Source organism: Pelmatolapia mariae, linkage group LG15, assembly GCF_036321145.2.
Source record: "Pelmatolapia mariae isolate MD_Pm_ZW linkage group LG15, Pm_UMD_F_2, whole genome shotgun sequence".
Lineage (NCBI taxonomy): Eukaryota > Metazoa > Chordata > Actinopteri > Cichliformes > Cichlidae > Pelmatolapia > Pelmatolapia mariae.
Genome location: NC_086240.1, coordinates 33654499 through 33669847, shown reverse-complemented (window position 1 = coordinate 33669847; position 15349 = coordinate 33654499). Strand labels below are relative to the sequence as shown.

General features: G+C 40.5%; 1 protein-coding gene across 5 annotated transcripts in view; it reads right to left on the bottom strand.

Moving 5' to 3' along the window:
* Positions 1 to 8319: 8319 nt before the first annotated feature.
* LOC134643570 (protein bicaudal D homolog 1-like) overlaps positions 8320 to 15349 on the bottom strand; it is a 33289-nt gene continuing 26259 nt past the window's right edge. For all 5 annotated transcript variants that reach the window (XM_063496005.1, XM_063496007.1, XM_063496008.1 and 2 more), the window contains 3 exons: positions 14520 to 14714; positions 12900 to 13051; positions 8320 to 12503 (listed from right to left, as the gene is read on the bottom strand). In XM_063496005.1, the coding sequence (XP_063352075.1) occupies positions 11498 to 12503; positions 12900 to 13051; positions 14520 to 14714 (1353 nt within the window). In that variant the 3' untranslated portion in view covers positions 8320 to 11497. The remainder of the gene's footprint in view (positions 12504 to 12899; positions 13052 to 14519; positions 14715 to 15349) is intronic.

Here is a 15349-nt window from a genome sequence, read left to right as displayed (position 1 = left end):
TTGTTTTTGGTTGTTAGCGTTTTGTTTGGGGTGGTATTTTAAAAGCCTGTATTATAGCAGAACTCAGGTGAATAACATAGTTTACTGACTAGTCTTCTGTGTCTTTTTCCACAATCTGTTCCAACTAGACAGAAAGAGAGACAGGGGTGAGATCTGTTAATGGTGCTATTCCCTAATATTTATTTATTTATCATATATAACTGCTAGTCATTTTTAAGTCATACAGATATTTTCCCCTTGGACTCCAAGCCAGTGATGTCTTCAGCTTTCTGGACTTTAAAGAAATGCTGTGATAAAACCTGACCGGAGAAGAAATGGAAAAAAAAGTTGTAGTAAATGTTTATACCTTATACAGAAGTTTAAAACAAGCAACAAGTTTTCTAGTATAAAAAGCCTTGTGCATACTTTATGAAGTGCAAATGAGTGTTTAACCATACTCTGTTATGGGAATGGTTTTTGGGAAAAACACTGGGATCACAAGGATGGAAAGCGCAGCAGACGGAGGTGAGAGAGAGGCTGCAGTCAGATGTGGACAAAATGATAAACTTGAACTTTTCTGCTTTTATAGTCATTTATTATCATCTTAACATTGAGGCAGACAGTGAGCTTGTTTTTTTTATTTTAACATAACTAATACTACCCTTTATCCAAAGTTCAATTGGAACCTCTCTGAATGCTCTTCTTCTATAATTATTAAATTATGTAGATGTGTGAGGTCTTGTGACGTTTGTTTTATTTATTTAGCACAGACCTTCCCAAAGTGTGGGGGCCGCCCCCTGGGGGGGGGGGGGGGGGCGCAGAGCCATTGGGGGGGGGGGGCGGTACGAAAAGGTGAAAAAACTGCTAGCACGGGGCGCCTCCACAAACGCAAAGCAGGAGATGAAGCGTCGCTGAATATGTTTCCAAACCAACTTCATTCTAAGCCAAAGACTAGAAAATATGGTGAAGCATATCTTCCCTTTGGCTTCACCTGCACAAGTGCCAAGGTAGGTCTCCCCTGCAGAATTGGTTTTCCCTTCATCGGGAGCACGCGCTGGGCTGTTCAAATCACGGACAAACAGTGTCCCACATTCTTGATTTTTAGTTCACAAACACTTGTTGTAATGACTAACTACTCCTGACATTTTGGAGATGTTAGCTCTTTACACAGTAAAGTTACAGCGGGATACAAATAATATCAGGCTGATCCTGCCACAATTTGTTCCCCCTGTCTAAATCACGGACTAACAGTATCCCACAGCTGTTTATGTTTTTAAACCCATTTTGCACAGAGAGACATTTTTTTGAAAAATGTATTGATAGCAATGTTGAATATTATTACACAGGAAAAAAAAACAACTACATGTAAAATAATTACACCGTGACGCCTCTGCCTTTCTAAATAGAGGGACAGTAACTGCGTGTGTGTATGTAAGCGTGTAAAACCTGAAGATAGAGACAAAATACTGTTAATCTATCTGCCATTCTGCAATTCATCTCATGTAAACAATAACGTGGCGCACAGCGTGACGTGAAAAACGGCACATACCTTTGACGTTGCATGACGAACTCTGTATTCCTCGTCCACACGTAAACGCAAAAAAGGAGTTTTAAAAAATCTGATTCCAAACGCCGTTTACGTGTGGACGAAACAGCTGCGTTTTCAAAAATACCCGTGTAGGTGCGGACGTAGCGTAAAAGAGTTAGTAGTTTATTTCCTTACTACCTGTAATTTATTGCAGATTACTTGTATTTGCTTAATTGTTTACTAAATTCAATTGAGGTGTGAAATAAACCGCAATGGAGCAAAATATGGGTGTGTGTGGTTGGAGGATGTGTTTGTGCGTGCGTGTGTGTGCGCGCGGGGTGGGGGCGAACATTTTTCTTGTAAAACATAGGGGGGCCTAGCAAAAAAAGTTTGGGAACCACTGATTTAGCAGGTTCTGAAATACATTTTATCTAAAAGGTTTGAAATTAAATGATCTAAATCATTTGCAAAACAAATAAAACCTTTAAACTTCACCTGACTTTGTATTATTGTAGTTCTGGGTGTTGTTGTCACTCAGATTCAACTCAAACACCTTGCTTCCTAAAACCCCTGTTTACTTTCTTCATCTGTAGTTATCCCTCTTTGTTTTTTGCTAACCTCTTCCTTTGAATATTATCTTGCGATCACATAATAAAACTGGGCAATAAGCCAACTGAGACATAATAACCACAGTGAATGACCCAAATGGAGGATCTGACCAGCACTGAATGGGTTGATACACAGATAAAGAGGGACTGTGGTTCATGTTGCTCTCCTAGCAGTAGAAACTGTCTCAGTAATATTTTTGATTTTTCAAAGTAAACATAACCAAACATATTGTGGAACAGTTCTCAGGTCGAGTCTATGCAGAAACGGTTTTGCAGTTCTTCTGGGATGACAGTATCACAATCTGGTATTATGGGCTCTTTTCAACAGGTGATGAAGACTCACAAACATCTTCTGAGCAACTGAAGAGGGTCGAGGAACTGCCACTGCTGACGATATGAGAGTTTGAGTTAGAAACCATTGTTGAGACGTTATGCAAAACAGATTAAGACCAGTAAGAGTAGAAATATATCGGCACCAATCCATTTATGATTCACCATTCTATTTATGACATCAATACAAGTACACAAAGATTGCATGTTGAACATGGGGCTTCATTCACTCCTCATTTGGTAACTTTAGTTTTTTTTTCAGTGTTATGATATTGGTTCTTCTTACCGGGATACACTGCCACGTTCACACCTCCAAATTTTGGAGTGCAGAGAAACTTAAACCTTAAAGAACCTTAAAGTATGAGCCACATTAAACCATCCATTCATACAGTGTTTTAAGTACTTTATCTGTGTCACATATTGTGGGATAAAGCCAGAGTACTCAGAGAAACCCACACAGGCATTAGTACCAATCGTGCGTGGGGCTGCACGGCATCAACGTGTTAGCGCCGTGCAGCCCCACGCACGGGGCGATACACGGTAACTCGCCATCAGAGATTTTCCGCGTTAATGCGGTTATGGCATTAACGTCATTTTAACGAGATTAACGCTGACAGCACTAATAATTTCTTAATTTGTTCTGCGAGCATGTGAAAGAATCTGACTGAAACTTAGAGGTGATAACAACATTATAATCTAATCTTGGATTCAGAGCTTAAAGCGATGTATGGAGAATGCTTGCCAAGAGATATCACACACCTGCTGATATGTCGTGCCTTTGCTGTTACCTGTGATCAGTGCTAAGAAGGACAAACCCTCAGCTGTGGGGAGTGAATAAGGAACGACACTGTGGCAGAAGGCTACTGACAATCTGCAAGAAACTGACACTGTTAGATGGACACAAACCAACTTTGCATGGTATTATTTCACATTTAACCACTTGAATAATAAAGGCTTATCAACAGGAGATTTAACACTTACCAACATATCCATGAAGAAAAAGGTCAAATTTAAATTTAATATTGCATATAAAGTAAGATTAAGGCTGTATATTTTCAGATTGTAGAGAGGCGGAACTACAAACATCTAAATACAAATAAAAATCATGGACATTTGTCAAGTGAAAGTGACTTGAGCAGTGATCAATAGCAAAGAATGACACACAGTATTCAATTGTATTTGCAATATATATTTACATAAAGCTGTACATTTAAAGCTTTGAAATACTCAGTATGTACACCTGCATATCAAGTGGTTAGAAAGCAAACAGGCATTGAACACATTCAGCTGTATGACATTTAACAGTCTGGGTGCCAAAACGACAGATCAATAGCTGTTTGCACAGAACACCCAGTATGATCACAGTATGAAAAGAAAGCATGAATCTCAGTGTTGTGTAGTACATTCAGCAGCATGATACTGGAAAAGCAGACTAAAATGTTGGTTATAAATTCAACAAAATTATTTGTTTTTAAATGCAAGCAGTGCAGTGCCCCTGTCTCTGAGCAAAGTAAAACTCATACAAAGTGATGGAAACTACAAAAGATACAAAATTAGTCTTGAACAGAATACATAATAAGTGGACTTTATTCCCTTAAGTAAATTGAATGATTCTTGGTGGGTCTATGGATGCATTTAAGAACAGTAGAAACATGGCAGCCACTTAGTTCCATGAAAGCTAAAGTGAAACTCATCTTAAAACTTTAAATTTCCACAAACCCTGGTGTGAATTTTCCTGTTCCTTACACCTGCCCGTGATGGTACATTGCTAAGTATATTGATAGTAAGCCAAGGAGGTGACCTCAACAGCATGTTCCATAAAGGACAAGAGGGGCAAAAACAGAAACCACTCGAGGACGCTTAACCCCGGGGATCCAGTATGGTCTTCAACAACGCCATATCATTTCTCTCCACATGATCATATAAATTGACAGGTGCTACATGATCCCACACCAAAATGGTTACCGTTTATGATGATGGTACATAATCTGTTAAATTTATGTGGCTATGCTACATGAAATGCTGTGATTATGAGCCACGGTGAACAGGTAAACTGGCATTAAAGTTTGATAAAAGTGCTTCAGGGTGTGGTAATAACTGAACTAAAAAAAAACTGTTTTTCCTCCCTATTGGACGATTATTTTTATACTTCGTGATTATAGCTACCAGTTGATCAGAACACCAAAACTACTTTGTTGTGTGTTCATAAGAGGGGAAAAAAAAGTTACAGTTGCATTGAATAAAATAAATATGTGCATATATATATATATATATATATATATATATATATATATATATATATATATATATATATATATATATAATTTCTGCCCTTTTCATAAACTCCTGTGGTGTTAGAAGGCTCTAGGTATTTCATATGACCAGCATGTGAGCATTTAAGGTAAATGTTATCCCTTTAAATATTTATCTAGACTCATTTTTTTAATGTTCAAGCTTTCCTTGAATCTTTTTTGTCTGGACATCTAAACTATGTGGCCCTCTGTTATACACCCACTGTCTTGAGAAGCCAAATGTCCAGATACAACTAATTATTCATCTCAGGCCACAAATCCACCAATGGTTAATGTAGCCATCTTAAAAATTGAGCACTTTGAAGACACTTCATGGTAAGAGGGACTCCCACAGGTTTCAGAGAGACCTCCATTTATACCACCTGTTATGACCCTAGTAGGGTCTGTAGGGATTTTGATTTCTCCTGCCTTAGGTGTCCTCCTTTCCCCAGCCAACTTTACTAAGCAATTAAGGCGGAGATTTTAAGGCTGGAGAAAGGGCGCTCTAGTGCCAGAGAGTCTTGTTGGTTTGCAGCCAGTGACCTGTGTGTGGTAGCTGCTTAATCATGTTCTGGTAGCACTTTTTGACTTACTTTTATATTTAGTCACCGACTACAGAGCTTTGTTGTGTTTCCATTCTTTTAAAGGCGATGGCGACTTGTCTCTTTAAGTTTGATTAGTTAGTACAGATTAATAAGAATCTTTAATCTAACAATGTTGCCTTCACGTTTTCTTTTTTTAACCACATTTTGTTGCTTTTCCACATCCCCTGGACCTTTTAGGGAAACATGACAACAACCAACCATTTCCACCAATTATTCATCGGATTTCTTTCAAGAGGGGTAAAAATCCCTCCAGCAAATAATCTAAGTTGGATTTCCACAACAGGGCCAAACATCCAGAAAGACTAATTGACTAAATCAGGGTTCTAATAATTCACAAGTATGAATGTCTTAAATTTCCTCTGTAAAAAACTGAACAGAAAATTGGACTACTTATTGTAAAGTTCCTGAACATTTATAAAATATCAACTCCTGACAAGGATCCGTTTTGGGGGAAAAGAAAGCTCAGAACTTGCTTCAAAATTAAAATTGGAGTATTTTTGAGAAACAACTGTAAAAAAAAATATAACCAAAAAACTGGCATGAATAGGACTGGACTGGTAGTCTGGCATAATTGAAAGGCCACTGTGAGGATGAGAAAGCGAGAGGTAAAATTAACAAGGAGAGAAAATAGATGAAGGACGTAATCTGAAAGGGAGCAAGTAAAGGATTCAAGTAAAGTGAACGGCTACTTTAGCTATTAGCAGTGGCTAATGGTCAAATTGTAGCTTTTTGCTACATGTGTGCAGTGCAGCTAAGAACTAACAAAACAACAACTGTAACAACCTGATTAACAAGAATAACTGTTTCAAAACTGTGTGTATGTATATATATATATTTGTATATGTATGTATATGTCTTTGTTTTTTGAGCAATCATCTGGATTGAAAATGCCAGGACTGATTTTGTGACCGCAGACAGCCATGCTGCCCATCACTGTAATTTGTCTCTCTCTCCATTATCGTCAGAGGTGGGAAGCAACAAAGTACAAATACTTTGTTACTGTATTTAAGTACAATTTTCAGGTATCTGTTCTTTACTCGAGTAGTTTCATTTTCGACTACTTTTTACTTTTACTCCCAACATTTTTAAACAAATATCTGTACTTTCTACTTCTTACATTTTCTAAACAGAAAACATTATTTTTGCTTTAACGGATTTGGGTCGAGTTACTTTGTCACTGCGAGCCTTCAAACATCAAACCCATTTGAAAATAATCACTTGAAAGGCAGTCCTGCGTGTTTAATAATCACCAGAGGATGTTGCATAAAAAGAGAGGACGTGTACCACAGTCAGGGGTTAAAGTGGGAAGGTGTTTTTGTTGTTGTTTTTGCCACAACACCGGAACGACTGCGGATGTCTGTAAGTTGCAGTATTTCAGCATCTAGCTAGCCCTACTGAAGAGGAGTGAGAATAAATAATTTCCTTGTTTTTCTTTTGATTCAAGCTGAGTATAATTGGAATTTTTAAAAAAGTTAAAGTTATGTATTCCCGTGTATATTATTGTATCATTACATTAATATAGCACAAGTTTCAGTTAGCTTTGGACAAAAACAACTTTTTTGAGTACTTTTTTTACTTTTACTTGAGTAAAGAAGTTGAGTCAGTACTTAAACTTTTACTGGGGTATTTTTTTAACAGTAGTACTTCTACTTAAAGAATGTCTGTACTTTTCCCGACCCGATTATAATTTTATTGTCTGTATATTATTCAGTCCAGAGATGAGTGCAAAGGTTAATGCATCAATCAAAGATGAACCAGGCTGGCCAAAATATCAAATGGTACTCAATGGGGTAGAAACCACATGTGACACACTGCATCTTTAAATGAGTCAGATTTATCTGAGTCATTATATGCTGGGTGACTGGTTCAGACAACATGTGCGTTACTGTATATGTTTCTACAAGTATGGGGATCACAGAGAGGAGAAGACAATGGTTTCCTTTAACTCGGACAGCATGTGTCCTCTTTTGCTTCACCGATGTAACTAAAGTGATATACTGTATGACGCGGTAAATATGTCTCTGAGTGATAAACCTGCAGTGTTGCTGACAATACTGTTGGCTTTCCCTGTTTCCTGTAGCCTTCACTTAGTTCACTTCTGCACTGAAATCAAATTGTAGTATTCATCATGACCACAAAACAGTACAAGTATTGTTCTGCTTTGATCTTCTACACAGTTGTCTCCTGGAGCATGATTTGGCACACAGCCCTCCAAACACGAGTAAGAAATCACATTTTTGTCTGCTTTTTCCCAGCTTACAGTAGCTAAGCATATTTATGTATTAAATGACTTCTGTAATGAACTAACTGAACGCTTGTGGAGAAGGAAATGCAGTATGACTGTTCTAGATCAGGACAATGTGAATGTGTTTGAAATGAATGGACCGCAGTGGCTGACAAGGAAAAAAGATTAGATGATTCAAATTATAGAAAAATTCCAGTTTTACATATATATATATATATACATACACATATATATACATATATACACATATATATACATACACATATATACATATATATACACATATATACATATATACCGGTACATATGTGGTGTTATATATGGTGTTACTTTACTTCAAATGGCACAACAGGCTCAGCAGATAGAGTAACACTAAAACAACAAACCTTATGTACAAACAGGAAGTCTCACTTTGACACAAACCTGCAGTTGTGTCTGTCTCAACTAAGAGTAGCAATACTTTATAATAATATTACTCAAGTAAAAGTAAAAAGTACAGTGCACTAAAACTACTCCTAAAAGTATTTTTTTTCCAAAAAGTTACTCAAGTAAATGTAATTAGTTACTACCCACCTCTGAGGACTGGATAATCAGTTACTTTAGGTCCACCTTTTTACTTTAGTTTTTATTGCAATTTTCTCAATAAAGTATAATTGTTTTCCAACATTCAAATCAGCAGCGTCTGTCAAATGAGTTTTTCAAAAACATCTTATAACAGTTTTCTGCAGGATTATCCTTTTGATAGTATGTCAGTGGTGATTAAAGATTGTATACACTGAGAATAATTCTTAGTTTACCTCATTTAATGTTAATCTCACTCGATAAGATTTGACGTTCTCTTAATCTGCTACATGTAACCAGTGTGGAAACATTACTGTTATTGTGTGCCTTAGTGAGTGACCTCTGTGTGACCCTGTGCCTGAAGAACTGACCTCAGGAAGCTGTGTCTCTATTTTGTGAGCCCTGTATGCTAATCCCAGCACAGTAAACTGGCCTTACAGGGAGGCTGTCATACAGTCAATGGGCAGAAGAGACTAACAATACTGAGGGCAGGTGTCTGTAGAAGGGTGCTGACCGCACAGGAAAGGCCAAGCTGTGACTGTGAGTCAGTCTAATGAGCGTGTGAATACTCAGTGTGTATGCTAGTGCACGACACATTTTGTTGTACATTATGGTTAAGTAACAAAGACATGAGGACTCAGACACCCTCGCTCCAAAGAAGGGAGTCTGCTGGTGCGTGTGCTGAAGGCCTGACACCCCAGGGGTGCTCCTTGGTTTATTTGGCTCTGCGCTTTGTCAATGAATGGCATTGCAACAAACAAATAGTTTATTTATTTATTTTTTTGACTGTTTTTAGTATCAATTAAATCTAAAAAGCAAGTGACAGGCCACACAAAGTTGATCATTTTGGCTCCAGATTTTTTGCACGAACAGTATCCAGACCAAAAAAAGTATTATGACTAAAAGTAATCCAAGCCAAAGACAAATACATAAAGAACAGCATTTTAGCCTGAGGTACAGGAGGAGTAACATGTAAAAGGAAGCACATTATCTGTTTGTGTCCAGGTGAAGGCAATCTGCCAGAGCAGGCTAAACTGTAAGTACCGTGCAGCTGGTTCCTGCTGGGATATCAGGTGTAACAGAATTTTTAAGGCCCATCAAGCATCTTTCAAAATAACTGTCAATAGACTCACATCACAAGAAGCTTCACATCATCTGTCAATCAAGCACAAAGAAGTGGTTACACAAGAGGCCAGTTTCAAAAAAGATATCAACCTTGATTAACAAGCGTATTTCTTTTCACACTTCCTTAAAGTTCACTCACTCACTCAGTTTAGCCAGTCTCTTCTCCCAGTTCAAACCACACCATGATGCTACAGGTCATCCAGCTCCAGGATGACTCGTGCCAGGCTGAATAACATATGTCAGGTTCACTGACTTTGGTGAGGTGAGCCCTCAGCTATGCTGAAATCAGTCATTCTTTTACAGATGCTACACTGTTGGCGTGCCATTACAACCAAGTCTACCATGACAGGAGTGAGTCAGAGTAATGCTTAATGACTTCCTCTCAGTGCCTATGACAGCATATTACAGAAAAAGTGATTTTAGGAAAAATAAATACATGAAAAAATTCAATGATGGTTCTGGAGGATATGGTAGCTTTCCAAGAAAACAACACAGTGATCTACTAACTAATGTGTTAATAGCTAATGTGCTCTTGCCTATATATCCATGCCATACATGCAGTGTGTTCTGTGATGATGTTCATGGGTCAGCGCTTCTTAAAAAAAAAATATGCAGAGAAAAGGATTTTCTCAAAAAAATCCTTTAAGGAATGAACACTGATTAACTTAAGCTAGGTTATTCATTTTTTAGGGTAAATATCTGGTAAAGACTATAAATTGGACTTGGAATGATGGATCCTTGAAAAATCTAAAATATTTGGATGTCCAGTCTCTGCTATCAGATTTAGAGGCCTGTAGAGAGCACAGTGTTGAAGGTGGGGGGCTGCTGTATTCTGTACATTTCTTGTATACAAGGCACATAATTCATATTGTTTAACCCTCACATACTGTTCAGGTCAAATTTGAGCAGTTTTGACATTTCACAGCAGGAAAAACATCCTTCATTTCGTTCTTTTGCCATGAAATGTGATGACTTTTACTAAAATGACCAAAAATGGACAAAAAGAAATACACAGAAGTGTATCTTTCCCTTTGAATTGTTTCAGGCAAATCTGAAATTTGATGGGTTGGAGAGCCTGATGCAGCCTTGAGTACTGAGCAGAAAAAGAATAATCAGAAATGTGTGGCGTCTTCAACTAATAAAATGAAACTTTTTCTTCCTTTTAACGAAAACTCTAATCTTTGGGGAAAAAAACTTAACCAGAAAACTGTGTGTTGGCTACAAGAACACACGAGATGAGATGGTATACTATGGTATCAGCTGATCATACGGTGATCATACAGTTTAAGGTCCCTCATCCCAGCTTCCTGTTCATCTTAAAAGATTTTCTCCATCCCAAACCTTCCAAACATCCTTCAACTGGAATTACACCAACCTTTCAAAGGCAAGCGGAGGGACAGCCGCAGCATAAAAGCATCCGTGTGTGAACATGCATAGCTGAGTGTATGGCTATATATAAAAAAGAACACTGGGTGTTGCTAGAGATGAACAAAAAATACTGAGGGATGAGCTTTATCATGGCAACACCCTGGACAAAGAAGACCACAACAGCCTGATGGGAGGAGTGTCCCAAGAATGTACACTGGCCTGCAGCGAGGGAAGGAAATGAAAACGAGCAGCTGTAGACAATTGTCCACACAACCTGTGGGCTCCACGAGAGTAACTGAGTGCCAAAGCTATGCATCATTATCTGTGCCATCAGGATTTTCACCGTGGTCTAGGACAGAGGACCCACAGCAAAAAACACTGCTTCCTCTGTGTCCTTCTGTTTTCAAACACACATTCAAAACAAAAATGTGTCAGTTTAGAGGATATGAGACAGACTACCAATCAATGTGAGTATTAAACTGAATACAGAGTACAGTGTTTCATGTGTCATGAGCCTCATCTAAACATGTAAGTGTCCAGTCAATGTGTAGTCAACCTGATTCATCTAAATGCTAAAAACCTTGGAAAGTCTTCATTAATGTCCTCCTGTGAACCAGTCAGCAGTCTCAGAATAAAAGAAGGCGGGGACGTTTGTGCTCCATATAATCCCTGAGCAAAGTCACTGAACATTCAGAACCCACTGGCCAAGGCTTAGGCACAGGAATAGGAAACCGGAAACCAGTCTGTCCTCCTTTCTGTGAGCCCCCTCTTAGGTGATAAAAGAGAAGCGTTATGGGGGCTGCAGTTTGTTAGAAACGATGAGCTCAGTGCAGTAGCCTTTGACTTGCGGTACAGCGTCATTCCCGGGGCCTGTAGGAGCTGTAGTATCTGGGATAGAGGGGCGTGTAGTGTGAGGAATGGCTGTAGGAGGTGGAGGTGCCAGAGGTGAGGTAGGAGCTAGAGGGGGTGAAAGCAGAAGGGGAGCTGTAATAGGCAGATGAATAGCTGTGGGAAGAAGATGGGGAGTAAGGGGAGGAGTAAGGGGAGGATGAGGAGGGAGTGTAAAGGACGGATGAGCGTGTCATGCAGGGCAGGGGACGAGTTCGAGGTGAGGGGCTCCACGTGGACCGTCTGAGACCCAGAACAGGGGACCGATAGGGAGAGGAGGGAGCAGATCCTGGCTGGGTGGGCCTGGTAGTGGGGGAGGGAGGAGGGGTGTGAGTGCCTGGAGTGCAGTGCCTGGATAGGCCTGAGGGGCGAGCGGGAGCAGGGGAGATGTTCGCGCTGAAACTGTGGGAGTCGACCACAAACGTCCGCACCCCCACCGTCCACTGGGAGTGAGAAACCCTCAGAGGGGTTGAGGGTGGGGTCTGTGCTGAGGGAGGCGAGGGGGCCTCCAGAGAAGGGGGGCTCCCTGCCATTGGAGGGCCACTCAGCGAGGCAACCGATGGTAATGACGGACAGTGAGAGGATGCGTGTGAGGTGGGGGAGGTGGTAGCTGAGGCCAGAGCCGCAGTGGCTGGGCTAAAGGGGTCAGAGGGATCATCGCGAAGAGCTGGTGTGGGGCTGATAGAAGGGAGGCTGCCAGGGGCCAAAGCTGGACTGGACCCTTGAGCAGGATTGGAGGCTGTAGCCAAAGTTGAGGGACTTACTTTGGGGGTGCTGGTTTTTCCACGGGTCAACCTGCTCCCCCGGGTGCGATGGGACTGCTCCTGATCAAAGGCCAAGTCCTCCAAACGCTGGGTGAGGGCCAGTTTCTGCTGGATGGCCATCCGCAGGAGAGAGTTCAGAGTCTTCTTCTCATCCTCGGCTGCAGCCAGCTGCCTCTGCATCTCATCCAGCTGGGTCACATACTCATCACACCTGCACAAAGCAGACGTTTGAGTAGTGTAGAAAATGAACTAAAACGTAAAATGTGGAAATAAAGACAGTTGATGTTTGCACTCTAATTGGATAACTACCCATTACCTGGTGGAATGTATAAGTTAGTTTGAGTTTGGTGAAAAAGATACGCGATGCTAGTTAATAAGCTCCAGATAAAACCAGCTGGGTGCTGTTGTGGAACATTTGTAAAGACTGAAACAACTAAAATGAGGAAAATGTAAATGCTGGATGTTGGATAAAGAACACATCTAAAACCTGCAGGATACCGGCCCTCGAGGCCTGGAGTTCGACACCCCTGCACTAACCCAACATATGGATTCTCAAAGAGTTTCTGGAAATGTTTGTGCTTCAGTATGTTCTGTTTTGTTCTCTGACCTGGTAGCAAACATGGCTCGCAGAGAGGAGAACGTGGCGGCGTCTTCCTTCAGGGCCTTTAATTCGTTCCTCAGCTTTGTCATGGTGTCAGTCACCATGGACTTCTCCGCCTCATACTTACTCTTCAGGTTGGCCAGAGCCACTTCTGCTGTCTAGTTAAACACACAGACATATTAGTGACTGTATATTAAGCCCCTTTTCCAGTAGTACCTACTTGGATAAACTGGTTTTGCATTGCTGTGAAGTGTCTGTGAAGGTTCATCGTAGTCTAAAAAGCTTGGAAAGAAAAGCATCTGGACTTTTTTAAGTTTCTTGAAGACGTTTCACCTCTGATCCGAGAAGCTTCTTCAGTTCTATGTAGCAGGTTTGTCAGAGAAACTCAGGAGAGTCTTCTCAAAGCACGGCATCCCAGTTTACTTCAGACCAGCCACACACTCAGACAAAAACTGGTTCACCCCAAAGACAAGTTTAACAATGTAGTGTATGCTGTACAGTGTAGTGAGGAATGCTCAGACCTCTACATTGGAGAGACCAAACAGCCACTTCATAAACACATGGCACAACATAGACGAGCCACCTCCATAGGACAAGACTTGGCTGTCCATCTGGATCTAAAGGACAAAGGTCACTCTTTGAGGATGCCAATGCTTACATATTGGACAGAGAGGACAGATGGTTTGAAAGAGGAGTGAAAGAAGCCATCTATGTCCACTGTGAACGACCATCTTTGAACAGAAGAGGTGGCTTATGACACCAACTGTCTGCCATCTATGATCCAGTTTTGAGATCCTTCCCAGACGCCTTAACGCCCACTCACATCCTGGGTCATTTGACCTCAGTAAATCACATGATAGGGTGGGGCCAGGTTTCACAATGGGTTCAACCAAAACCTTGGCTGATTGTGATTCACACCCGTTTTCACACCTTGGCTCGTGTGATTAGGTAGAGGATCAATAGGATTTCCAGGACCCTCTTAGGGACACTTATCTGACGGCCAATTGACATGAAGTCTGGTAATGTCACATTTTAGTACCTGCTCGAATCGCTTGGAACCCCAGCTGAGCAGGTACCTGGTATCAGGTAATATGACCTTGATCCAAGTGGGCACTCGTATAACAGGGGTTTTAGTGTATATTATGTATACTGATTCAGAATGACTTTTCTTGACTATTTGTCTAGAATATTTAGCAGTGGAAAGCAGTAATCAGTTGTTTGCAAATATCATTTATATGTTTCATATGCATAACGAAGAGGAAGAAAGCAAATGTGAGAAGTACATGGCCAACATGTGAGGAAGTCCAAGAACCAGTTTTTAGGAAGAAGGGAAGTTGGCATCTGTGACTGTTAGAAAGAAAGCACTTAAGCATAGAAAACAAACTGCTTCACCCATTCAAACCAACAGCTTTTTTCTTTTTCACTGTCTATGAGAGAGTAGAAAAGCACTATATAAGAATCAGTCTGTTTACCATTTATTTACATGCTTATGTCACTACTTGTTGGGTTGGTGCTTAAAACTTTTTTTTTTATTTTTGTTAAATACACGTAGGAAAATGTCAGCAATGGAAAATTATTGAAATATTGTTGCCTATAATAACTTAACCATCACGTTTCCATACTCACCTGTTTGTTAGCCTTGAGCACCAGTCGAAGAGTGGCTATCTGCTCTCTCTTGGTGCTGAGTAAAGATTTGAGCTTCAGGATCTCCTCCATGCAGCTTTCCTTATCCTTATCCAAGAGAGGAGCCAGTTCCCGGGCTGCAGTCCTCTGTTTGGACAGCTGCAGTGACCTGTCCACTGCCCGCTGTAGGTGTTTCACCTGGGGAGGAGACATGAGCAGATAAGAAAAAAGGAAACCACTGGAGGTGTCACATCTTATGCCGGAAGAAAAGAAGGTGGTAGAGAGGAGGAACAACGATTGACACTATATTGCCAAAAGTATTTGCTCATCTGCCTTCACACTCACATGAAGTTGAGTCATGTCCCATTCTTTATCCATAAGATTAAAAATTATGTCAGCCCACCCTTTGCAGCTATAACAGCTTTAACTCTTCTGGGAAAGTTTTCCACAAGATTTAGGAGTGTGTTTATAGGAATTTTTGACCATTCTTCCAGAAGCACAATTGTGAGACACTGATGTTTGATGAGAAGGCTTGCCTCACAGTCTCCGCTCTCATTCTTCTCAAAGGTGTTCTGTCAGGTTAAAGTCAGGACTGTGTAATGACCCCCCCAAACTCTGTGCAGTGCAGTCAGACTATTACTGTTCTCCTTGCAACTGCCAAACAAAGACTCGTACATTGGATTGCCAGATGGAGAAGTTTGATTTGTCACTCCAGGGACCATGTCACCACTACTCTAGAGTCCAGTGGTGGTGTACTTTATAGCATTTGAAATGTGTTTGGTGATATAAGGCTTGGATGTAGCTACTCGGCCATGGAAACCCATCCCATGAAG